The following is a 26939-nucleotide window of genomic DNA, read 5'->3' on the forward strand; positions in this document are numbered from 1 at the left end:
ATTATCGGACACAAAGTGATGCATTGGTAGCTGTGAGTTCCTGATAACACAATTTGTCAATATGCTAAGGATGTGTTCCAGATTTCTCAAAATAGTTGGGAGTGTGCCCACCCTTCAGTGAAACACAGATACAACTGTAGATTGGTTTGGTGCTTAATAATACTTTCATTTTATATAGCATCATTCATTATATTAGCATCCCATAACGCTGGACTCCCATAGGTGCATTGATTTCGCTATGGACTCATCAGTACAGCGGTCATCAGTGTTCGCCACTGCCACGTGTCTCCATGAACGCGAATATATATGGAGAGGGCTTCCAAGTACACGGGCAATGTTGGACAAACGTACATACAAACACACGCACGCACGCGTACTTGAAGTGGCTGTGTAACGACGCGAGAGCGAGCGAGGTGCGCGAGCAGGCACAACGAATTGCGTGCACGGGCTGCGTCCTGTGATCATCGGCCGTTGTTGTAAACAGAAGGCGAGCCCGAGCCGCTCCTCCCCCGAGGGCTCTCTGCCACTTCAGAGACACGAATGACTTTTTTTAAATACAAAAAAATGTATTAACACTTTTGAATTAGACAACTTATCAGTCTCATTGCAAGGTCCGCCGGAGCGTCACGTGTTGAAGTCGCGTGGGTTGTGAGTTTCTCCGCTGTAGCAAGTGAGGTTGGTGGGAGGTGGGTTTTTTTGGTGCTCGTTATGATGTTTACTTGTCATTTCTTTCTGCGGTTCGCTTTTTTTCCTGTGCGCTTGCAGTGCGGTCGCTTTGAGCCGTGCCCAGGGAGGTTTTTTTTATTTAGATGCTTTATAAAGACAAGTTTTTTAACAAGTTTCTGCATGGAGGCAAATAAAGAGGTGCTTTGTTTGGCCACGATTTTTCCTCCCACCACCGTCCATTTATTATACAGAGCGTTTTACGATAATATCTTGACTTTGTCATCGCAATAATTTCACACACATCAATCGGAGGTCTCCCCTTTCCTCTGCTGCTCCCACTGTTGCCCCCCCTTGTTAGAAATATCCTTCACCCAGCCACCCATGCTGCCCGTTCCCTGGCCCGCTGCAAGTGCGGGCTGCGTGAATTCCTCTTCTCCTCCATGACCTTGGTAGTCTGTCTCCCATCTCGAAACGAAATTCAGTGGCATCCTGCTTCAGTCATACAAACACCTCCAAACGCTACAAAAGTAATCGCGCGAACAGCAAAACGTCCCGCTTTTTGTAAGAAGAAAAAAGTGTTTGGAAATGTTACAGGTGCGTTCGCTATGCAAATGCAACAGTGCATTGTACTCTCACACCAAGGTTGAGCTTGCGAGAGCGATATTGCATCTGAATGTTTTTCTTCTTCTTACCAGATTAAATTCCAACGACCGAATAGATCGATTGCCTTGGCGCGTGCTGCATTGGTGCACGCGCTGTCGGTGTGCGTCAGCGTGTGTTAATGCGTGTCGGGCCATCAACACGCACATTGGTGTGTGTGCGTGTACGCGCTGCGGTGCACGCGTGTGCAAAGCGGTGGCGCTACGGACCCGGCCACCTGAGTTTGCCGCCTAGCCGTGATTGACACCAGCGGTGAGCGATATCTGCTGAACTGGTTCGAGTCCTCGTCTAGGTAAACTCAGCCATACATGAGTACAATACCCAGTGTGCTCCTCGTGGCCCTGCCACCCCACGTGGCTTTAATAGGTGTTCGCTGAAGGCACTTGCCTCAACTCCCTATAAAAGAAGGCTATAGGGGTGTTTGTGTGTGCATGTGCGGGGAGCGGTAGTGTAGCGGTTAGCGCTACGAACCCGGCAACCCGAGTTCGGTTCCCGCTCACGGTCAACACCCAGTGATGATTATCTGAACCCGTCCTGGGCCTCTCCCCTAGGTTGACTCAGCCTCAAATGAGTACCTGGTGTGGTGTGTGAACATCGCTACAAGGGAGACAAAGGCGGTCGGGCGTTATGCTGGCCACCCACCCTGTCGTGTGCTGTTCCGGCCTTCATGGGTGCTCGCTAACAGCACTTGTCCCAACAGTATGTTAAGGCTATACAGGGGATCTTTGTCTTTGTGTATGTGCACTTGCATAGACAGCGTGCAGCGGTTAGGGCGTAGCGGTTAGCGCGCCGTGCTACGAACCTAGCGACCCGAGTTCGATGCCCGCTCACAGTCAACGCCATTGGCGATGATCTCAATCGGTCGTGGGCCTCTCCGAGGTCGACTCAGCCTCAAATGAGTGCCTCGTGCGACGGGTATGCATCGCCACTGGAGAGACAAAGGCAGTCGGGCGTGGTGCTGGCCACCCAATCCCTCGTGCGTTGTGCCGGCCTTCATTACAGCACTCGCCCCAACAGTCTGTCAAGGCCATGGGAGGCGGGGGGGTTGGTCTTTGTTTTTGTCTTAGCGCGTGCACGCGCGAGTGTGCGTGTGTCAGTGCATTTGCATGTCTCCCTGCTCCAGGCAGGGAGTACGCCCATTGAAGAGCACAATGACGTGCAGCGTGCTGCTCATCACGATGACAGCACCGCGCACGAGCTAAACGAGTGGCAAAGATTTGAGCGTGTGTTTTTAATCCACACTTACAACAATAAAAAAAAAATCTGCTTCCCCCCCCCTCCTCCTCCTCCTCATTCTGTTCATCTCCTCTTTCCCCCCCACCCTCCACCTTCACCTCATCTCCCTCGGGCAGGTGCTACAGGCTGCTGCAAGACATTATTTGCTCCAACAGCAAACGGGCGGAGGACTTAAATCACCCAAGTCGACTGAGAAACCGGCTCTGCAGGTCAGAAGCATGCGCCTCCTGCATGTGCGCGTGTGTGTGCGTGCAGTGTCGAGGGTGCAGTCACGTGGTGGCTCGCACGATGCGCTACACACCGGGCATGTCGAGTTCGATTCCCGGCCAAGGCTAATATCAGCGGTGATTATCTAAACCAGTCTTGGGATTCCCCTAGGTCCACTCAACCTTAACATCGGCGGTGCCTGCCACACAAAGCCCCTTTAGTGCATCCCACCGGCCTGCAATGGGCGCTCGTGAACAGCGCTTGCATTCACTCTTCCATAAAAATGTGGAATATCTTTGACTCGGAATGAACACCACACGTGCTTGTTCAAACATGGAAACACACTGACTTCACTGCATACAGTCTACATGTATGTGTGTGTGTGAACCCCATCCTGCGTTGTGCCAGCCTTCACATTGCACCGTACTCACATAAGCACATGATCCCAAACATTCTCCAACGATTATTCAGGGATCTCCTGTCTTTTCTTGAATAGGTGGTGGAACAGCATTGGGGGCACTGCGTTACCCTTCCCCTGAGCTGGGTTCGACTGCTGGTCACTCCTGAGACGGCACTTAGGGCGATGAGGCCTGAAACGAGTGTCCCGTGCAGTAGTTTTTAAAATAGGCTGTAAGGGCATGGTGGTGTGTGTTGTGCCAGAATTAATCGGCGCTTGCAAATTGAACGTGCATCTATATAGCTTCATCGAGTTACAATGGCAAGGTTCTTTATCTTTTTGTGAAGTTTATTGCAGATGCTTGACAACAGCGAGCATGGCAGGACCTGCTCCTCCTATTCCGTGGCCATTGGTGAAAGAATTGAATTGAAAAAAAAAATGTGATGCAAAACTTAGTTGCATTTTGCAAGAGTGACCCGAGCATTAGTCTGCCGGTAGGGTTGCGTTGAATGCTACGCGCAATCTCCAATTTGAGTCATTCGTGGGTCATGTTCAAATTTGCCAAAGCTTGGACCGTGACACTAGCACGTAGCGGCATGCCCTTGCGAATGCCATCAGGGCATGTGTAACGTCCACTGTGAGTGAAGAAGACGGCATGTAGTAGTATTATAATTATTCACACGCCGCAGTGATGATCAGGACGGCTGCTGGATTCTAAAACGAAACTATATTTTATTTTACCAGGTAAGGCCCACTGAGCTATACAGTTAGTTTTTTTTTAAGCGACCTGGCCACAAATGATAGCTCAACAAAGTGGCTTATCACGTGGGCAATGTATAGCTGCCAGATACTCGAAATGCATGTTTCTAAATGTGGAGGGACAAATCGGAGGACCCAGAGAGAAATCCGTGCAAACGCAGGGAGAACATCCAAACATGCAAACTCCAAATACACAGGCGTACGTACGGGTCGGGATTGAACCCACGACCTCCTATATACCAGGCGAGGTAGTTTGTTTGTTGGTAATACGTGTCTTGTGTATATCTGCAATGCATCCAGGCTGTGTCTCTGGTATCTGTCAATGTGACCGGTGCTGACGATTTTATCAGTGACTGTCTGGGACCACGACTTTCTGCGCAGGAATGTTTTTCTTCCCCCCCCTAAGGTTAAAAGGTCAACAGTTATGGGCAAAGTGCTTTTGCCTTGAATTTGTACTCAAGTTTAGGTCAGAAGTCCATGGCCAAATGTATCTAATGACTGTTGCAGGGAGAGGCAATATATTACATATAAGCCAAGTTAATGTGTGTGTCCTCTACGAATGTTTGAAAATGCCACTACAAGCTTGCATTAACTGCAGAGTTTCGTGAGAGTGGAAGATCGAGTGTGTGGGTGTCTGGGCGCGTAGCTGTATCTGTATGTGTGTGGGTGTCTGTGGGGAGCGGTGGTGTAGTGGTTAGTGCGCTGCGCTACGAACCTGGCGACCCGGGTTCGATTCCCGCTCACGGCCAACACCAGTAACGATATCTGCTGAACTGTGTAAACATCGCCACTAGGGAGACAAAGGTGGCCGGGCGTGGTGTTAGCCACCCACCCCCGCGTGTGCCGTGCCGGCCTTTATAGGTGCTCGCTAACAGCACTTGCCCCTACAGTCTGTTAAGGCTATATGGGGGATCTTTATCTTTGTGCACTTGCTCCAACAGTCTGTTAAGGCTCCACTGGGGGATATTTGTCTTTGTGTGCTGTGGGGAGCGGGAGTGTAGCACGGTTGCGTGACGAATCCGGCGGCCTGGGTTCGATTCTCGCTCGTGGCAAACACCAGTGATGATTATCTGAACCGGTCATGGGCCTCCCCTATGTTGACTCAGGTTGGCAGTCTTAATAGGTGCTCGCTAACTGCACAGGCCCCCAACATTTGGTACGTCTATATGGGCGATGCCAGTTTTTGTAGCAGTGATGCAATGGTTCATGCGTCGTGCTATAATTCCTCAAGACTGGCATTGGATATGTGACCCCCCGCCCTCCCCCCCCCGGACATCTGTGGAGAATGGTATCTGAACCTCGCTCGGTCAGCTCATCCTTTACCGAGTATCTGCCATTCTGCGTAAGCATCGGCACCGAATCACGCTACCTTCCGCCTCGCTGTGCCGTGTCGGCCTTTGTAAGGTGCACGCTAAGAGCAGTTTGCCCCGACGGTCTGTGGGGCTAAACGGGGATCTTTTGTTTAGCGTGGGGAGGAAGGGGTGGTGTTAAAAAAAAAAATCAGAAAATTCTACGGTATTAAAATGTTATTTAGTTGCGGGTTGTTTTCGTTCATTAAGGCATCGGGCCTTCTCTTGTTGCCTCGTTAAGGATGCCCGCTCTTCGGTTTCCAATCCCCTTTGGATTTCCCACCTGAGAATCTCAAGAATCCCAAGTCTCCCTTCTTTGTAAACAATGCGCTTTGTCCGCAGACAGCCAGCAGGCAGTCGCACCATTACGGTGAATTGCACGGTTTCTCAGCAGGGGCGGTTAGGTCTGTAATTAGCATTTTCTCACACTCTCTCCGCGCCACCCTAAACTACCCCCCCCACCACACCGTCTCTTCTCACCCTACCCCAACACCCATGCCACCCCCGCCACTGAGACCAACACCACCAACACCACCTCAGCCACGACAATCGTCGTTGCCACCACCACCGCTGTCCTCTCCCTCCCCCCCACAGTGATCGTAACCCCCCAACCTATAACGTGCAAAGTGCACCTTGGCTAGCACTAATTATCATCGGGCGGAGCAACCAGGAAGGCCGCCTCATTAGATCCGAACACTTTGAATTAGAGACCGCATTAAGATTGAAGAGAAGGCATGAATAGGACATCAGCGTCACAATTAATCGCTCGCTGATGATGTTTTTTTTATTTTTTTGTAAATAACAGCTGGCACCACGCAAGCCCTGCTCGGGAACAAGTTGCTGTCGGGTGCTAACGCGCGGGGACTTTAGTCTGCACGCCCGGAGCTGGTCGCCCGCAACGACGTGCGGAGCGGAACGCGAGATTCGCGCGCGCGCGCGCTCCTTAACGGCGCGCGGATGGCGTGAGATAAATGAGCGGGATGAGTGATCGCCGGCGATGGTGACGGATTCCACGGCGTGGGATCGCTTTCGCGGCGGTAACCGCCGGCCGCGAGTCGTCGCCGGCGCACGGTAGAGGCGACGTTTCGGGGAAATGGCCCTTCTTTACGGCAACAAAAGCGAGCAATGACGCTTATCACTCGACATTGCCACTCTCCATAGCTATTGCCTATGAGATATTGTTTTCCTTTTAGGGTAAAAGGGTGAGTGACGGATGCGTTGCGTGGCTTTTCTTTTTTATTTGCGCTCCTGCCCCACTGCCAGCACGGTATCACGAAAATATTGTGTAACTTTGCTACGCGTATCGTCGAATGGGTGAACGGCAAATCGTAACGTTCTCTCTGCCAAGAAGAACAATGGTTGTTAAGCAGATTGGTATCCTGCTGATGTATTTGTCGGCTATAACACGGGTCGTTTTCTGATTATTGTTGTTGTCGTATCACAGTGCCGTTGATGAAGTTGAACCTGTGATAGGGTCAGTCATCAGCGACAAAAATCTAAAGTAAATCGTTAAATTTTTTTTTTTTAAACTTCACACACTCCTCAACAACACTGCCTTCGTATGAATATATACACATATAATTGGAAATGTTGTTGGGCAATGGTCCTTCTTTAAAGCACAGACACAGAGTGCCCACATAGATTGAGGGGATGAGGGTTTGAGACTGGACATAACACTTTGGGGCCTCATGAAAAGTTAATTATAGTAATGTTTCCTTACTTACAATTTTTAAACGGGCATATTGCTTAGTTGATGAGTGTAATTTTTGTCCATGAACTGTTCTTGCACTCCACTGCCAAACGCAGCATCGCCAAACAATTCATTAAAATGTTAGGTTTTATTACAGGGCATTGCAACGCCACTCTGCCGTGCCGTATATTTTTTTTTTGTTCGGCGGCGGCGTCAACGACACGTGAACATCGTTGCGGACAGACTTCATGCCACCGCAGCTGAGTTCTCACACGCGTCAAGGAACACGCCCGCCGTTTAATCAGGTGAAGCAATGGATACATTCATGCGTGCATCCCAATTTACGAGAACCAAGCCCCCACAACATGAACAAACCCCGATTGGTGTCGGCGAGAGAGAGAGAGAGCAGAAAACTGGGACCCATTAGCGAGTCTGCTATCTGATTCGACAGGGATGGCGGGACATTTTGCGTGCTTGTGGGTTTTGTTGTTGTTGTTGTTCAGGTGCTGCATGGGAAAAGGGCTTCCACCTTTACACGCCATCAGTTTTGCGGATCTGTGTTTCATTTCCACTCAACGCGGGGGGCTGACAAGACTCCGCGTTGAGCCAGTCGCTCACGGCCGGGATGGCTCAGCGAGGGGCAGTCACCTCCTGATCACTCTTCTATCGCTGCTACAAGCACCACCGTTGTTGCGTTCCTGTTCCCCCGTGAACTCCACTCGTTGATTCCTCCACCCACGTTGGGGACTCGGTCCAGCAGACACTGACCGTTTTCTCTAATCCACCACACTTGTGTTCAACCACCACCACACTGTGTTCAACCACCACCACCACACTGTGTTCAACCACCACCTCCACCACCACACTGTTCAACCGCCACCACCACACTATGTTCAACCACCACCACCACCACCACACTGTGTTTAACCACCACCACGCTGTGTTCAACCACCACCACCACACTGTTCAACCACCACCACGCTGTGTTCAACCACCACCACCACCACACTGTGTTCAACCACCACCACCACCACACTGTGTTCAACCACCACCACCACCACACTGTGTTCAACCATCACCACCACCACACTGTGTTCAACCATCACCACCACCACACTGTGTTCAACCATCACCACCACCACACTGCGGGCCCACCACAACACTCATTCGTGCAAATACAAACACACGAAGATCCCCCGTGCAACCTTACACGCGGGATCTTTGTGGCATTATTATTTGTATGACTGTGCGTATCTTGCTGGCATGCGGGTTACATGACGTTGCCACTTACACCGCCCTGTCCGCCGCTATCGTCCTTTCGCCGCGATGACTTCAAGATGAGCGCTCTGCAATCCCCGCTCCGTCTCACGTCGCCTTGACCCCGCACTATTGTGCACTCTTTCGGTAGTCTCCCATCGTCTGTTGCTCTGCCACTCGCAGATGGCAGTGAGGTGGTGGTGGTCGTTGCACTGTTGGTCTCCAGGTCAGGTCATGGTCCTCACATATGTTTAAAGGTGTTTTTTTGTGAGTAAATTATCGGGTTTTTGTTTCTCTCATTATTATACCACTTTTGGTTCCTAGGGTATCATCGGAATGACAGGCAAACAGACATGCCGATACATCGACAGTAGAATGATGATGATGGCACTCAGCCTTCTTCCAAATGTTATAAATATACACTTCATTCCATCCCAGATCAGGTTATATTCATATCAACTGGAAGTTTGAATATACGTGGTGCTTAATAAAGTATGCAGTGCGTGTTCACTCTTGCCCATAACTGTACTGTGCCTTCTTCACATGTCTGTCCCTTCAAGTGAAATGCATATTTGTGAAAACAATATATTTTTTAAACATCCCATCAGCCACATGGCCTTCTGGAAGTAAATGGAATACATTCAGCAGCATTGGTTCAACAGAAGCAAACTGTGGACCCGGTGCCGTGTTCATCACAGTTCATCTACGAGTACAAATGGCGATAGACTTCAACGAGACCTGTGCATCTGTCTGCGTATAACCGTGATGCAACGGTTCCCCGTGCAATGCTCTGAACCTGGCCACCAGTGATCGAATCCCATCCGAGAGTGCCATCGGTGGCAAAGTAGGAGCTGCACTTGCCCTGCCTGGCTCTCCCGTAGGTCAACTCAGTCTTTAGTTGAGTACCTGTCGCAATGTGAAAACATCAGCACTGGGGAGGCGGCGGGGGGGAAGAGGCAATCATGCGTGGTGCTGGCCACACCACCCCCGTCTGTTCCGGCCTTGATAGGCGCTCGCTAAAAGCCCTTGTCACAACAATCTGTAGGCCTACACAGGGGGGATCTTTGTCTTTGCTTTACGTGGGCGTGTGTGGGAAGAGAATGGCCGGTTGTGACATCAGTATGACGTTTTGTCTGTGGTTTCTGCAAAAATGCTTAAGTAACAAACACACACTTTACAAAGCACACAGTGTGCGCTCCTGGCAAAGTCGAATGTTACGACATTCGTGAAGAAAGTAAATTCACAAATGACCTATTAGCTTGTTGCCTATACAAGTTAATTTGGCTCTGGTCTCGGGTTCGGTGATTAATCGGCATCCCGATGAATTAACCGCACCGTTGTTTAATTGGTCGGAAAATATCCACGGTTGAAAAATGGGCTTTGGTGTTTGGGAGTTGTTGCCTAAAATGTAACCGAATTCACCCCCAGAGCTCTATATTAGTCCTGGGTGGTGTAGGTAATTCCATCACCACGTGGTGGGAAAGGATGTCCCTGGGAATATATTGTTATTATGATCATTCAACCCCCTTTGCCAATATGCTGTGGGGAGTTGAAGGGCGATACGTCATTCATGTTGTTATTATTGTTAAAAAAGAAACGTGAATACACATTTAGAAATGTTGAAACAAACGAATTAAAGCGCAATCTCAAAATGCATCGCTAGATTAGCTATTCGTTGAGTAGCAGACAAACTAAAGGTCAAAGCACATGTTACAAGAACCTGACAATCCTGCACTATTTGGCATCAACATTATCTCCACAGCATGCCTTCTTACTTTCGTGCAACTGTCGTGAGTTTTAATTGAGAGACAATATTTTGTTTCTCACCTTCCCCACATTCAATTTGCCCTGACCTGAAGTGCTAGGGAACTCTGGCGGGGTGAGACACTCAACTGCTGATAGATGTGAACACAAAAAAACCACCACCTGAGTACGAGCACACCGTGTCCAAGCTGCACGACTGCGATGGTAAATCTGCCACACTTGCGCGTCCTCTCCAGCGGTGGACATTTGTCGCGACCGCTGTGGTTGACCAGATTATCTTAGAGAATTGTAGATTGAAGCTTTCGTGACTGCAAGGATTCCTACTCTTAGGTTTTTTTCGGTAAAGTCACGTAGGTAAAAAATAAAAATGAAATAAATTAAAATAACTAAATTAAATCACGACGTTTCGGAGGCAACACAAATCTCCGTCTCACAGTAAATTTGGCTGTGACGGTCCTACCTGAAGACGGAGACTTGTGTTGCCTACGAAACGTCGTGATTTAATTTAGTTATTTTCATTTATTATTATTTTATTATTATTTTTTACCTACGTAACTTTACCGAAAAATCCTAAGAGTATTATCTTAGAGAACCCTGAAAGGGTTGAATTTCTCTCCCCTTTTGCAAATCGGAGAAATGCGCAATGGGCGGAAGTGGCCATCGCAAAGCGTCTCAGCCGTTCGCGGCTGAGACATCTCCACCACGAACTTCGCGGCTCTTGAAATCTGGTGGCGAGTAACGCGTACACTTAGCACAAGAGAGGTGATCCCTCTGTTCTGTTTTGTAGTGCTCTTGCTATAGTTTGAACCTTGATTATAATAAGTATTATTCTGCCGATTATTATGATTATTATCAGTGGCTAACCACAATAATAACAACCATTGTTTATTTTAAAAAATCTGCAGAGACATTGCATTGTATACATGAGTGCAAGTCCTGGTTGCGATTCAACTCAGTCCACCCATTCCTCTGGTCAGAAGAGACCAGCGATCATCCTCCCTCCGTGTGGATGTTCCACTGTTCGTTGACAGCCATCAACGGCCGGTGACTGTCTTGATTAAAGACGGTCACTGCGGCCGTCTGGAACGAAGCCACTGGAGCTATGCAATTTTAAATCATCTAGATTGACAAACTCATCTCTTTAGAACCGCTATTTGTCTTTAGTTTGTGGTCCTTCCCCCACGCCTCCGATTAGCAAGGTTGGCTATGTACGGTGCGAAAGAAGTTCAACATACACACATGGCTGAGCGGTAACGCATTTGCCACCATGTTAAAGGAGGCCTGCGGTTCTAGCCGAGTAGCCACCCCTGGTTAATACTGCCAGTGTATTAACAAGATTTACATTTCCTCTGCTTCACGGTGGGCGTCAGAGATCCCTTGTCGTCGTTCGAAAAGAGTGGGCCACGTGCGCACGGTGTCATGGTCAAAATTTGCAAAAGTATTTGAAAAATTATCCGTAAATTGCTTGCATTTATAAAACTACGCAGCAAGACGGCTCCCTATTTGCATACTATACTTACGCAAAAAAATAGCGCCTACAAGCATGGCATGGATAGCAACCGTGCGGTTTTATTAATGCCAATAATCGTCGCTCCGTGTTCGCTTGAACGGGGTGTCACTGAGGAACGGACGAACACAATACCTGGCCCATTGCTTCTGTTCGCGTTTCGGACGTCAGACGGTTCAAGGGTAGTGGGGGCTTGGAAACCTTCACGGGAGGAGGACCTCCAGCAGGTGTCTTTGACTGGCCTATCGGTTTGCACAGGGACACAACACAACATTCCATTTCCACATCCAGACCCTGGTTCATTATCCTAGGCAGCCCTTCTTCATTCTCCGCACCCCAGCCCCCCCCCAGCACTGGTGAGCTTGACATGCCGCTCATTAGGCCCTACATGGGCCTTACATGCCTCTGTGGGCCTCTTTAGGAATTTTCTCTGCACGCTGCCACCAGCCTGACCCCCCACCACCCTCAACCCCTTTCCATTCTCTTCCCATCCTCCTCATTCCTCCCCATTCCTTTACCCTCCACCCTCAATCCCAAGACAAAATATTCTCGGCACATTCCTACAAGTAAAAAAAATAAAAATAAAAAGCAGTTACCGATGGCATCTGGGCACATGGTATCGCTTGGATGTGCACACTGCCTGACACGTCATGGTTGCAAATCAACATTTCAAGAGTTGAGGTATAAACCGGTCGCTTTGATCCGTACGCACAGTCAGAGGGATTTTGACGAAGCTGGCACCCGCCTTGGAGAAGCACAAAAACCTTTGTGGAGAATTTGTGAACATGGATCATGTAATGAGTCAATTTAAAAGAACATGTACATTCTTAATTGTTAATCATTAACATGCAAAGCGGGCACATCCAGCTATTTACGTAAAAATAAATATGCATTGGTTTATATATATTTTTTCACGTGATCCTGTATTGCATCTTAGCCGGGTGTTAGGTGGCACATGCCTGTAATCCAGCACTGTGGAGGTTACGTTTGGCCGATCGCACAAATGATGTGAAAATCCCTTCCCTTGGGCATCGAGGTGCCACGTCTTGTCTCACCAGGAGAAGTCGGTACAGCAAGTGATGTCTCTCGCGAGTCCATTTGTATGGGATAGAGTGTTTCTCCCTTACACGCGCGGGTTTTCTCCGGGTGCTCCGGTTTACTCCCACATGTCAATGCTCCATTGATTTAATTCTAGATTTGAAGCTTTCGTGACTGCAATGATTCATACTCTTAGTTCTTTCGTTAAAGTCACGTAGGTAAAAATGAAATTAAATGTTTTATTTCATTTTTTACCTACGTGACTTTACCTAAGAGTATGCTCCATTGATTTGACCGATAACACCTTCATATATAGAAGAAAGGACTGCAAAGCTTGGGCGGTATTTGGCACCGACTCACCACGCGGCTGTCTCTCCCGCTCGTGCGTGGTTCCTCGCTCTCTCTCGGCGAGAGTGAGCGAATTCTGTGCACGTTACACGTTGCATTCATGACTATTATTTTCACATTGGATCCTGTTTTTTCGGCGAAGCATATTTTAATTTATTTCACCAATCCTGTTTTTATTTGTTTAACCCCTCACTTTTATTTATTGTACTTTTGAAACTTTTTTCCAGTTGGTGTATTTATTTACCCAGGTCTTCAATAAAGACCCTGGTCTGATTTTTATCCACTGTCAACATCAGTGGTTTGTCATATCCAAACTTCGCCTTCGCCTCACCTAGGTCAAGCCAGCCTGAAATTGGTACCTAATTCAGTGTGTACAGCTCAGCACTGGGCAGGCGAAGGCGGCTGGCAGAGGTACTGGCCATGCCACCCACCCATAGACCATGCCAACCTTAATAGGTTCTCGCTAACAGCACTTGTCCCAACAATCTATAAAGCTGTAACAGAGGATCATTGTTTTTTGTGTTCTGTGTGCTTGTTTGCAATGTGAATGGCTACCAGCACTTCCTTTTTCATTTGTTGCCAATTGATATCATATGACTGCCACGGTGCAGCTGAACAAAGGCTTTACTGAGCCAGGCGAAGCTTGTTGCATGGACACACACACACGCGCGCACAAGAGTGCAGTGATTGTACGCTCTCCGCTACGATCTCAGCAAGTCGGGTTTCATTCCTTGCCGTTCGCCGCGCCACACATCGAGAATTGACAGCGGAATCGAACCGGAGTCTCTCGTAGGTCGCCTCGGCCCAAACTGAGTGCCTGGCTTGACAATGTGTCGTGATCCCCGCGAGGGAGACAGAGGCGAGTGTGATGATGATACCCGACCCACCAACTGATGATTCCTTGCCCGCCTTAAGAAGGTCAACAACACTGCCCGAAGACAATCACGTAATAGCTGTTGTTTGGAGCAATGGGCCGTGTTCAAAGTAGGGGGATGTTATCAGATTCTGAATCTTGATTTATACTGGAGGAATCCGATGCCCTTTGAGGCTCTTTTTCACCGACGTCCGGTCAGAGGAAGGACGATATTATTTCCTAAAGCGTCACCTATTACACATTATATTGTCTCATTTTCAGCACATTGCCAATGATGCATTTGTGGACTTTTAGTTAATGATGCTTGTGTACCACTTCTAATGCAGTAAACACATGTTTGTCTTAATAGGTGCTCACTAACAGCCACTTGCCCCCTATGGTACGGAAGGCTACACGGGGTGGGGGTGGCGGGGGGGAGGGGATAGAGGTGGATCTTGGTTTTTCATATATACGGATATTAGGAAGCCACTGGAGCCATGCACTTTTGAATATCGATTGAAAACTCATTTCTTTACGCCTGTCTGTTTTTGTTTAGTTTGTTGTCCTTCTGCCGCACCTTCCAATTAGCGCAGTCAGCTACGTACGGTGTGAAAAAAGTGTAACATGCATACATATTATAGAGACCCAGAGACTCATCACACAGAGACCCATAGGTAATCACACAGACTCATAGACTGGCATAAATGTTCTATTGAAAACTAATTTCTTTACAACTGCTTTTTGTGTTTAGTTTCTTGTCCTTCCCTCGCACCTCCGACGAGCACGGTTGGCTACGTACGGTGCGAAAGAAGTTCAACATACACACGTACACAGAGACCCATAGACTCAACCCGCGCGCGGACCGGACAGCAGGAGCATTGTCCCCTTTAGAGGGCTGCACATCATCGTGCTTGTGCCCTGCCACACGACATCAGCCACCAGTATTCAGTTTCGCTCCGACCGAAGGATGGGGGACACAAGAGGTGAGGGCCCCCCCCCCCCCAATACTCTGCAGCGACCAGGGAACCCGCCCCACCGTTCACGCTGAGACGTGCCCATTGTACCAGAGCGATGGGCGGCAGTGTTCCAGATCATTATATAGGGGGGGTCTCTCCGGAGCCTCCGGTGATGAGTGAAAGTGACATTGGCTGGCCGCGGGCCACAGGACAGAGAGAGACGGAAGGGTGGGGAAGAACGGTAGACAATAGGCGGGTCAACCTTGGGGGGGGGGGGGCTTGTAGGGCAGGTTTTTTTTAAACGAGGCAAGGCCCTCTAATGTGCACACCGACCAGCCGCGGGTTTTTTTTTGGCGGTCGGATTTTTCCTCGTGCGTTGCTGCCAAATCACTCGCACACGCGAGAGGGATGGAGAGAGGGCTTTTCTTGGAGATAATGACTAAAGGTTGGGGCAGGGCAGTGAGCAGCGTGGGGCGCAAAATGGATCGTATTATTTTTGTGTGTCTGCTTTCTTTTTCAATCTGCGCGGTTTTGCAAAAAAAAAATGTATAGTGTGTTGTAATAACGGCAAAGGCTCCTTATGATATGCAGGAAAGTCTCAACAAGTATCGAGTTGCTTATATCGGAGGGTCCTGCTACATTGGGATGTTTGGCCAAATCTTCTAATGAGTGTTTGGCACTAGAGGTAGCTCCTATGGAGGATATGTTGGCCGACTCATCCACGCTTGATACACAGAATGCTTGATTACAATATCAATCATTCACCTCGACAAGTAGCATTGAGTCTCAAGGCTGCATTCCAGGAGGGTCCTGTCACGTTGGGATGTTCGTCCCATTGTAGAAGGAAACCAGAATATTCCTGGATAAAATCCATACATACGAGTGGGTGACAGTCAAATCTCCATTCAGATGGATTTAAAAACCTACATTATATCCAACAATCTGTGCATTTGGTTTAAATGTGCTTTAGTTAACGAGGCAAGAATACATTGTGTCTGCTTCGTAGGGAGATCTCAGACGATGACACTCATGTCACAGCATCTTTAACGTTTTGGTCGAAGAAAAAATCCCCGAATCGTCGGTAGCATTCAATCCGTTGCTTTTTTACGTACAAATCGACATGGTAGCAGAGTTCATTGGGCAATTGAAAAGCCGTCCACTTCAGCCTCGGCTCTAATTGTGTGATAGGCGTCGCGGGTGACGGAACGATCTGCGGATCGATGAAATTATCGTTTTGGCACATTTGCGAGGGGGCTTTCGGGGTAGATCGCCGGCAATCGTGAAGGTGGATTTCTACTCTCCGTGCCCACGAGTGAGTCGTCATTTCATTCTCTCCCGCGCCAACTCCCCATGTGCTGCGCTCATCGTGCGAGCATCTGACCCGAAGCTTCATTCGGCCACTGTCTGCGTCAACGATGACCTCATCGCACGTCGCATTGAGTGATTCGGTGTGCGTCTCGTAATTCGTGCGCGGCCATGCTCTCGTTAGTCACCGAAACCGACGCGCACATGCTGCGCGTCGGTTTAATTCCTCGATTCAAGGACACTTCTTCTCTCGGAGGAAATCTGCATTGGGGTCAAGTATGCGGTGAGGTATTTGAGGGCGTACGTTGAAATCTTGTCGGGTGGAGCGATGGCACCGTGGTTAGCGCGCCTGACGCTATTAACGCAAGCGATGTCAATCACGAGTCACGGCTAACATCAGTGCCGAGCGGTATCTGGATCGGTTGTTGGGAACCTCTGCCCCTTCACATGTTTGGTGAAGTATGGTCAATCAACCGACATGGTGTGGGGAGACACACATACAGCAGTTGATTGACAAAAGGCTGCATGGTAACATGAATATTGATCTTGATTAACATTTGTTTCAAAATACGTTTTCTCCATCGCCCCCCCCCGCCCCCCCCCCCCGTGTCTCTCTCATTACGTTCGAGCCACTCTTCTGCATTGCGCATTCGTCAGACAACTGTTTTCCTCCGTTGGTGATATTATCTGCACTGCAGTGCTGGATACACCCGAGATAAAAAAAAACAAATCGGAACAATGAGTTCTCGGTGGGAATCAAGGCGTTGTGGATGTGAGGCTCACGCTGGAAAGCTCGTCGCATTGTCTCGTCTCTCGGTAAAAAAAACACGCTTTTAACCCCTTGAAGACGCTATCTGGCGTCCGCGCATTCCAGACAAGCAGTGAAAGCCAAGTTTAAACAGTTTCCCCCCATTCTCCCAGCTCCCCATTGTGTGGTGATCTCTTCCAATGCCAGAGTTTATCCCGAGTAGATAGAATATCTCACATCCCACACGTGTGGTACGATGCGAAGACACACCTGGCAGTGGAAACACTTTTAAACCAATACGCGTGTTGTACAATCTGTAAAAAAACACATGGATTGTGTAAACTGGTCTTGACTCTGGAAATACTGGTAATTTGCTCGTGGTCTGACTGGTTATAATGCAATGATTGGCATCGTTATTATCAGCTATGGTCAAGCCACTGCTGAATGAAGGCCGCCCCGAGCCGACGCCACCTCTACGATCTTGCGTTGCAATAATAATCCACCAGACTCCTGCACGCAAGTATTTCGCTGCTCCATCTCCCGTTACGTCCGCCTGGGCGCGTTCGATTACTAAGTTGCCACTCCATGATGACTGTTGGCCATCAGCCATCATTCCTTCCTGTGGGATGATGGCGTGTATTGCCCAAGCTAATACATTATTTCTAGATTTGAAGTTTCGTGACTGCAAGGATCCATACTCTTTGGTTTTTTCGGTAAAGTCACGTCGGTTAAACAAGAAAACAAAGAGATTAAATCACGACGTTTCGGAGGCAACACAGAAGGCGGAAGCTTGTGTTGCCTCCGAAACGTCGTAATTTAATTTATTTGTTTTCTTTTTTAATTAATGTTTCTTCATAGTTTGAATGATATTGATGTTGATGACTGAATTAATCTGCATATGTTCTCTAATCCATGTGTTCTTCTTTCTGTATCTCTTTAAACTCCAATTTGACGAGACAATACAATTGGGATTTTTGCAGCGTCTGACTACAACTACATCTCACGATGCTGTGCAAACAGTGGGACTTGTGCATTACAGGGTTGAAAGGGCGTCAAATAATTCAAAGAATGTTTGTGCTAGGAAATAAACTCAGCTGTAGATTTCATACACAAACTTCATTCGGGTATGACTGTGTGTGTGTGTGACGTGAGTACAAGCTGTTGCTAAATTTGTGTTGGTGTAAGAGTATTTATTTTAAAGAATCTTGCTAATGTAGTAATTGATTCTACTACTAATAATAATAGCAATGCCTATTATATATACTTCATATGAAAGCCACAGTCAGCTTTAAAATACATATTTTTCAAGTATGGTCTTACATTGGGAAGTTGATGTTTGGCCAATGCATTCGGGGAGATAATTATCCAAAGCTCGTACAGAATCATTCGCTCTACTGCCATCACCTTGCATGACTGACTACTAACCAGGCTCGACATTGCTGAGCTTCCGGAGTCTGGACAATATCGGGTCCATTCAGGGTCATCTGGTTTTGTTAAAAAGCGCATTGTGAGAGGTGGCATTTATCGCTTCGCACATACAGGCCGATGTGGATTGGCTATGCAGGCAGTGCATGTTGTGTGACGCTACTTCAGGCAAGACTCTCAATGCTTTGGCATTGAACCGAATTAGCGCTTTCAAAAACCGCACAATTGTCCAAAAATACACAATTGTGCGTGTGTTCTTTCACACAGAATGCAGCAGCAGCAGCAGCCTTCACGATGTACATACACATCTCAAGGAGCGAGAACGCAAGTTCAGGTGGCAGTCACGGCTTGTGCTTCCTCACAAAACTGGATGCACGAACGACACCAATTTTTAACCCATTCCAGCGAGGCACCTGCAAACCTGCGCTCGGGTAGCCGGCAATTGGTTGAGATCGTTCAGGTCAAATCTGGAAAGAATCCCAACGCGTGGCAAAATGAAACGCACGCCTCTGTACGATGCTTGTTTGATCTCTTCACCCTACCGCCTTCCTTCCTCCGTACCACCCTTTTTGCCGGACATTTCCGCGACCTCTCGCGCGCCGTGGAGTGTCACAGCCGCCGCTACAACTATTCAGACCGCCGGCGATGCGACGAGGTTTTAAGTTTTGTGTTTGGCACCACGAGCCGCTCGCAGAAAAAGCCAAAGAAGTTCGCGTTCGCTCACGGCGCCCACGGTCTAGCGCGACCAGTTGCGAGACGGCGAGCCGGAGGGAGAGAAAAACAAACAAACAGACCAACAAACAAACACGTAGGCGGCCGTAATCTAAATCTGCGGCTTGCGACAGACGCGTGGGGCGGCGGGGCGGGGGGCGTTCTTTCTTTCTTCGCAGCCTTGGTTGACTCCTCGCCGTTTGAGTGGCTCGAGCCGATTGGATGCGAGAGGGTTAATGGCTCTCGCGGTGTATTCTTGGTTGAGGCTGAACCCCCCATCCGCCCCCCCCCCCAATGTGTCCGAGCAAGGACGCTCGTCCGTCGGGCGGCGTATCGCGTGCTCTTGGCCATCGAGAGTTGCGGCGGGGCAGGTGATGAGGGATTAATGTTTGTCAAAAGAAAACATTCTGTCTCGCGACAAAAGGGACTCGCAAACTCAGGGGGGGGGGGGGGGGACTGGAGCTTGCGGAATATAAAGAGCAATTCATTTAGCTATTGGACATTTCAGCTCGTTTTTATATCTCGCAGTGTTAACCTAAAAAAAAAGGTTGATGAAGCTGTCAAACCATAATACGTCGCATTGTATGTATCCCCCCTTTGTGATATCTGCATTGGCGAAAGCAACCTTGGGGTCCTTATCCACACGGTCGATGGGAGAGTGAAAAATGAAATAATTTCCACATTGTCGTCGGAACCCATTCCTCCCACTCTCCTAGCCACGTGAAATGCTTGGTTATGCGATTCCTTTCAAATGGGAGAAATAAATAAATGTTTGAATTATGAAAGGCAAAATGAGTTTACGAGACCAAAGGATTAAGCCTGTTAAAGGGGAGGAATTTAGATTAAGCGTCCTGATAATTGAAAAATCTGTCGGGAACAATAAAGTTTGTTAATATTCATCCGTGAATTCGGGTTGGATGTTGAACGTGACTAGTAGTAACACTATTGGCGAGACAACCTTGGAGGCAAATTCGTATGAATATGATTGCCTTGACACTTGCATCTGTATACAGTGCATTGCCTCTTTACTCATTACCTGCTCTTATGCCATCATAGTTGGATTTTGTGGATGGAACATGGCTTTGTAAACGGTTGCCTTGATTGTTACAAAAAGCTACAAATACCGATTTAAAGTAGGGCCATAATAAACATCGACATTAAAGTTTGCAAGCACCATTTCAAAGAAAACAAAATGTAACTGCGTTTGGGTGAAATAAAAAAAAACTCTCTGGATTCTGGTTTCCTTGATTGTAGGTGGCATTTGCCAGGTGATTTCCACTTCTCAGTTCTGTAATTCATTAAGCGTGCCTTGTTTTCATTCGCTCCGCGTGCACAAGAAAGTGTTGTCCGGTTTTTTTCTTCTTCGATACTTAAGTTTCTGCCAAAAAAGCTTCTTATAGATTCCAGTATTGGGTGAGTAAAGACACTTTTTTTTTCCCTGCTGCAAGCTTTTCCGGTCCAGAGAGTCAGAGGGGAAACACAAAAAAACCCATATGGTGGTTGTTCTGTGGATACTGTAAAGCTGAATCCTGAGTAGCCCTGCTCCGTGCCAAAACACTCAGAAGGAAAAGCATTAAGTATCGCGTAACGCAGGAAGTGACATTATTCTCCTATTAAATTGAAAGTGCCGTTACTTATGCACGTGTTGGCACATAGAAATGTGAAAATGCTTTACCAAGCAGATAATTGTGAATGCCAAAACGCGCAGTATATGCATTTATTATTTATTTCACTTTCACCAAATTCGATAAGTTTTTTTTATCCGTTGAGTTTTGTATGCTATAATCATTCAGGTTGGTGGGTGGGGGTCATTGGCAGCTGGGGGTGGTGGGGGGGGGGACGTCTTACTTTTCATACGTACGGCATTAAAATAAAGGTTTAAGTTAAAAAGTGGAATATTTTGCTTGGCAGGGTCCACTATCTAAATCAGTCTTCATTACTTTTTTTGTTTGAGCGTGGCTCCCAGTGGCAGCCAACGAGTGGGTTTTTGTTCTTACGGTTGGAGCTGACGCATTGTTTGTGGAAACTTTGCAAATCGCAACCCAACAAAAGCAAAGTGTGTTTTTCCGCCCACTGTCCTGTGTTTTTTTTGGGGGCAAAAAGGACACCGTGGGATATACACGTGGTGCATTCTTCGCCTCTTACTACTTCTCGTTGTGGAACAATAATTATTTTTATTTTGGACCCGTTTTCAAAAACAACAACACATTTTTGCGGGGGGGGGGGGGACAAGTTTTCAAAACAACGTTACAATAAAACTCCCCCGGGGACAATGGCCATTACTGTTCCGCAGGATTTAGGTTGTCAAAATGTAAATCGAAGAAAAATGAGCCTAAAGGAGGCTCGGTGTTATTTACTCTCCCACCCCCCAATCCTCACTCACTCACTCCGCCCCCCCACGCTCACTCGAAGCGTTTGTTTGGTGAGGCTCTTGACCGCCCGGGCGGAATGGAAGGGAGAGTCTTGGTCGGGGTGTGGCGACCGGTGTTCACTGGGGAAGGGTGGAGAATGAAACCCCAGCCCCAGATGCCCGCCGTCTCGCGCTCTGAGGCTGCAGGCGATGTTGTCATGCACTCACGCTCACTCTCTCTCTCTTTCCATGACTAGCGGTCGTCACCGTGGAGGTGGCCGGGTTGGCTCGGATGTTCGTAGAGCACTGAGCCGTCTCGGCGGAGATCCCGGCTCTGGATCTGGAGTTTCAGCCGCCCGTGATTAATCCGGGTTCTCAAGTGGAGTGAGTTGATGGTCTGAGCCTGCTCACCAACGACTGTACGGAATAACTAATCAACTTTGCGTTATGTGCTTCATATTGCCAAAACTCCTGCTCTTACTATTATCTGTTTGATTTGCCATATGGCGAGAATTACTGTCATATGCAAAGCTGGTGAGATGGCGTGTCCCTATGCTGTATGAGCCAGAGATTGTAGTCGTAGCTCTGTGATATTTACTTACACGGGCCATTCTCCAACACACACGGACGGACTGCTCTGTGAGAGATCCAGATGGATACTTTTTGTCTCATGGCATGACACTGATTGCGCACTCGGGATAAAGTTAGCGGAAGAAAGGCAAAAAAATATATATATTAAAGTAGTGCCCGCTGTCCTTTTCACTCGACAGACACTGTAAGTCCCATGACGCCCGTTTGTAAGAGTGTGCCGACGTACGCTGCAGCCAAATTAACCACCTGCGCCAAGTCATATTTCACTAAGCAAACGGGGCCTTCCGCCTGTGATCTCACCTGTTATGGGGCCGAGGGGTTGTGGCATTGCAGTGTAAGTGGCTCGCACGCCACTGCTTTCATCGCAGTAATCTTGGCTTCATTCCACCAAGCAAGGTCGACACTTTCTGTGATTAATACTCCTTTTTCCCCCTCTATATATCGCGTAAGGATTTTTTTCTTCTTCTTTCGTATGGGGTAAGAGGCTCTGTGAGCACTCCGTCGCTGTGTGTGGTGCGTTGGATGGTGAGAGTGAAACGGATTGGATTGGCATGCCTGTCTTTCCAGGCCCTCTCGTCGGGCGCTGCGATGAAGCACCTGCTCCATGAATGGCACTCGCTCCGCACACTGATTGACAGCGTGTGGCTCTGCCCGGCTCATTCATAAAATACGGTGAAGTGTGAACTCCGATGCGGAGAATGAAAAATTAAGGAGTGTACCTCATTGGTTTCTTAATGCTGACATATACTCAAAAAATATATTTTTAACGGGGTGACGTTTCGGACAATGGACCATCTTCTGGATTGGAGACGGAGAGAGCGAGGGGAAGGAGATGTATTGATTTTATGGTGGGCGATCATATTTTACACTCAACACATTCCTCAACAACACTGTGGCCGTTAAAGGGAAAGTATATAATAATAATTGGAGACGTTTTGTGCGATGCTCCTTCATTGAATTTAATATTGTGGGAAGATGCTGAGACGATTGACACATCTGTTCCAACGTTTCATGGACTGGTAACAGTACGATTGTAATGGCCCGTTTAATCGGCCATCCTTTTGCTGACGAATATTTAACTTTCGAAAAATCGAGTATATTTGGCTGCTATGAAATTCTCTCGCAAGAGCAAATACAATAAGATTAGGTCGCTATCGACAGAAAATGCAGATAGATTATTAAATGTAATAATAAAAAATACCATGAATTTTTGTTGCAACCCACCCCCCAAGAAAACCTCAAATAATCAAGCACCTCCGACTAGCACAATTGACTACGTACGGTGCCAAAGAAGTTCAAAATACATACATACATACAAGCAGGGGCGGTTTCTTCATTAGGGCGATTGGGCGACGCACCACCAATGTCATTCAACCACAGAGTCACGCTAGCCGTCACTGTCAGCCTCTGGATATAGTCCAATCAGCGTCATGTCACGTTCTGTGGAGTACCGCCTCTTTTGGGCGATTTCCCTCCGGCTGAGAATCGCCCCGAGTGGTCCCATAGACTTACATTCAAAGATGTTTTTTTTCGAACGGGGGCGCTGCAATGCATTCTCTATGGCTTCCGGGAGGGCTCGCCCTAACGTGCTTACGTCATCATACGTGCTTACGTCATCATACGTAAGCACGTTTCATCCAACAATATAATTTGTCGCCACCTAGTGGAATCTTTAATAAAATAAACTTGAGTGGTTTGTTTTAATAGTGAGTATAGAAACAAACACGATGTATTGTAAGAGTCACTTTATTTTTCATTAATATTAAAGAAGTGAAGTTGCCTTTACATGCTTAAGCTGTTAATTTATCCATTTCATGGGTGAACCTTATCCTTATCAATCATCCAGACAGTTGCCCCCCCTGAGAGATTTTGCAGAAGCCGCCACTGCATACAAGCAATACAGTAACGTAAATGTACTGCGTATTTTCTAGCAAGTATATAAAATAAAATGTTGGTCACTGACCTGTTAAAATAAAATAATAATTTACCGCCGAGTGAATTCCACTGCAGGATGATGGCCTCACCGCACTGTATAGGTCGTGGGGTTGTTTGACCATATTTCACTGTGCTAGTTGGCGTGGCTCTGTGAAAGTGTTAATGTGGGGAGGGGAGGGGGAGAACTGGGTCGTGAGGTGCCACCCTCCACGTGACCTGCCGAGGTAATTAAAATGCAAGCGAGAGATCAGGGGGTGTCGTAGATCGAGCGCAGTGCCATGTGGCGCTCTGCAAACGCACCAATTTAATAGGTGTTAGCAGGGGCTGGGTCACAGCCGTAGTCACATAGAACCGGGCTCGGCGAAATGTATTGAAGGCTACGCGCTCATATAATGCCACACATGGCATACGCTTTAACATGCCAGTCGAACCGATGTGCTTGCCCTGAGGAGCAGGGAACACTATTTAACAGTCAAGAATGTCGGAAAAGTTATTGTCGAGATGCAGACCTCTGCGAGAGGGTGAAAAATACCAACTTAAAGCTTTAGATGCAACGGTCATCTTTTCATATTTTATTTATTTTTAGCTTCATATCAATGTATGCCACTGCCGCTGGAGGGAATAATTGGCTGCTGTTCAACACTGGCCAGACTTGTTGGAAGAGGTGTGAGCACCCACACTTGACCCCGACACACGCGACCCGTGGCACTACAGAGCTACACTGCAGGGTGGCCAGAGGCATTAGTGGAAGGGGAGGCTTACTCCTAAACTATAAACTAAAATATTTTATTTTACCAGGTAAGGCCCACTGAAATATGTAGCTCTTTTTCAGAAGCGACCTGGCCACAAATGATAGCTCAACGAAGTGGTTTATCACGTGGAAATGTACAGCAGCCAAATACTTTAAAACGCACGTTGATTCTAAATGTGGAGGGAAAAATCGGAGGACCTGAAGAAAAATCCACGCAACCACGGGAAGAACATGCAAACTCCAAATATATAGGCATCAGGGTTGGGATTGAACCCATGACCTCCTGTATATAAGGCGAGGTAGTTAACATCTCGCCACCGTGGAGCCATTGTTTTATCTGCCGCACCGGGAGATAGAATAAAATCGGCGAGCTGTGGATTGCAAGTCCAGCGTGCTGACCATTACACCACAGCAGCATCTATACTTGGTAGAATCATTGATGTTTTATTGATCATTATTATTTTCTCGATTTTATTCTAAAAATAGATAAAAAAATGTTTTACAATATATACTGCTTACAACAGACACGCACACAATGTTCATTGCAAATGGTGTTGATTGTGAAGAAAGGAAGTGTTTGGAAAGGTAAAATTAAACAATTAACACAATATAAATAGTTAGAATTACTTAATTCTCCGAAGGATGGATGGATTAACGAGATAATTGTCCTGGGACGAAGTCACCTGAGAGGCGTAAATGCAACTAATCACAAATGTGCAAATCAAAAGATCTAGTTGTAGTGATCAAGGTAATGATTAGGCTCTACAAATTCATGTGATTTTTCAGTCAACTTCCGTTGAAAGCTTTTTAATGGAACTCTAAATGCATATAAAACTAAACAACGATTAAACTGTTTATTATACGAAAAAAAAAATGCCAGGTAAGGCCCACTGAGCTATATAGCTCTTTCTGGAAGCTACCTGGCCACAAATTATAGCTCAACGAAGTGGCTGATCTCGTGGTAATGTATAACTGCGAAATATTCTAAGCGCATTTCGATTCTAAATGTGAGGGTAAAAACCGGAGGACCGGAGAAAAATCCACACGGCCACGGGGAGAACATGCAAACTCCATAATATATAGGTGTCAGAGTAGAGATTGAACTCACAAACTCCTGTACACCTGCCGAGGTCATTAACATCTCACCACTGCGGCATCTCATATTCCATCCAAAGCCACAATCCATCCCATGTCTCTTTATATTCTTAATGCAATGTTGGCTTTGTTTTAACCTGTCTGATAAATACGTACACACAACAGAGTGCTGAGCCAAATTGAATATGAATATTAAAGTCAGTTTTCATTATATGCATTTTACAACTTTGTTCATATACACATTAAATGCTGCTCATTCAGCATACATTTTCTTATTATCAATACACATGTATTTATATTCCCATGGTGCGATGGTTGGCACACTGGACTTGATATACAGAGATTGCCAGTTCAATTCCATGTCCCGGTGTTCCAGTTGAAACAATGGGACAAGTTTTGAAATCCCCCCCCCCCCAGCCGTATGAATGGATTCACTGCGGTGGGGTAAAGTGTGGGTACTCGCATATCTTCCTAAGATGTCTAGCCAGTGTGAAAGAGTAGGCCAATATACCCTCTAGACGGAGCTCTCTAGAGGCCATTCCACCAGCAGTGGCATGTGCAAGTAATGCACCTTTATCGATACAATGTTTCTTTAAACATGCATTTGTTTGCACTCAAAACTGTGGATTTCAACTGATATCGATGCACGACAGCCTCTAAGAATACTTACAACAAATACCACAAGGTATTTGAACCCACTTCACAGCAGACAGTGTGTGGTGATCCCCCGTAGAAATTACCAGGCTGCTTATGGGAATTGAACCGTTGACTCTGTGAAAATGTGTCTCAGTGGTGGGATCCCTAACGACTATGCTACCCGGTAACAGCCTCGTTTAATGCGAATGTATCAGTGTGTGTGTGTGTGCAATGGTGGGGCTGGCCCATGGGGGGGGAGGGGGGGGCTTTTGCACATTTTTACTTTTTTGAGGAGGGGGTCCCTTTTCAATTGATAAACTCCTATGAAAGAATTCGATATAGATGAGATAGAGCTGCATTGAGATGAGAGAGATGCGGACGGAAGGTTGAGGTGCAATGAGATAACAAAAGAAAAGTGCAGATGAGACGAAAATGGAGATGGAGTGAGATGACAGAAGAAGAGAGATACAGACTTCGAAAAATGAAAAGTAAACCATGTTTTATTTTACCAATTAAAATCGCAGAGCTATTTAGCTTTTTTTCAGAAGCGATCTGGCCACAAATGATAGCTCAATAAAGCGGCTTATTACGTGGAAATATATAGCAGACAAATACCCTAAACGCGTGCTTCGAAATGTGGAGTTGAAAAAACGAACAGAGGACCCGGAGAAACATCTACGCTACCACAGGGAAAATAGACCAAAC

The 26939-nt window shown here is 47.2% G+C and overlaps 1 protein-coding gene across 3 annotated transcripts in view; it reads left to right on the forward strand.

The window, feature by feature from the left end:
* LOC144946109 (forkhead box protein P1-like) overlaps nt 1-26939 on the forward strand; it is a 269120-nt gene that overhangs the window by 142107 nt on the left and 100074 nt on the right. For all 3 annotated transcript variants that reach the window (XM_078874847.1, XM_078874848.1, XM_078874849.1), the window contains exon 3: nt 2679-2771. In XM_078874847.1, coding sequence (XP_078730973.1) covers nt 2679-2771 — 93 coding nt within the window. The remainder of the gene's footprint in view (nt 1-2678; nt 2772-26939) is intronic.

This window comes from Lampetra fluviatilis, chromosome 40, assembly GCF_964198595.1.
Source record: "Lampetra fluviatilis chromosome 40, kcLamFluv1.1, whole genome shotgun sequence".
NCBI classification, from domain to species: Eukaryota; Metazoa; Chordata; class Hyperoartia; order Petromyzontiformes; family Petromyzontidae; genus Lampetra; species Lampetra fluviatilis.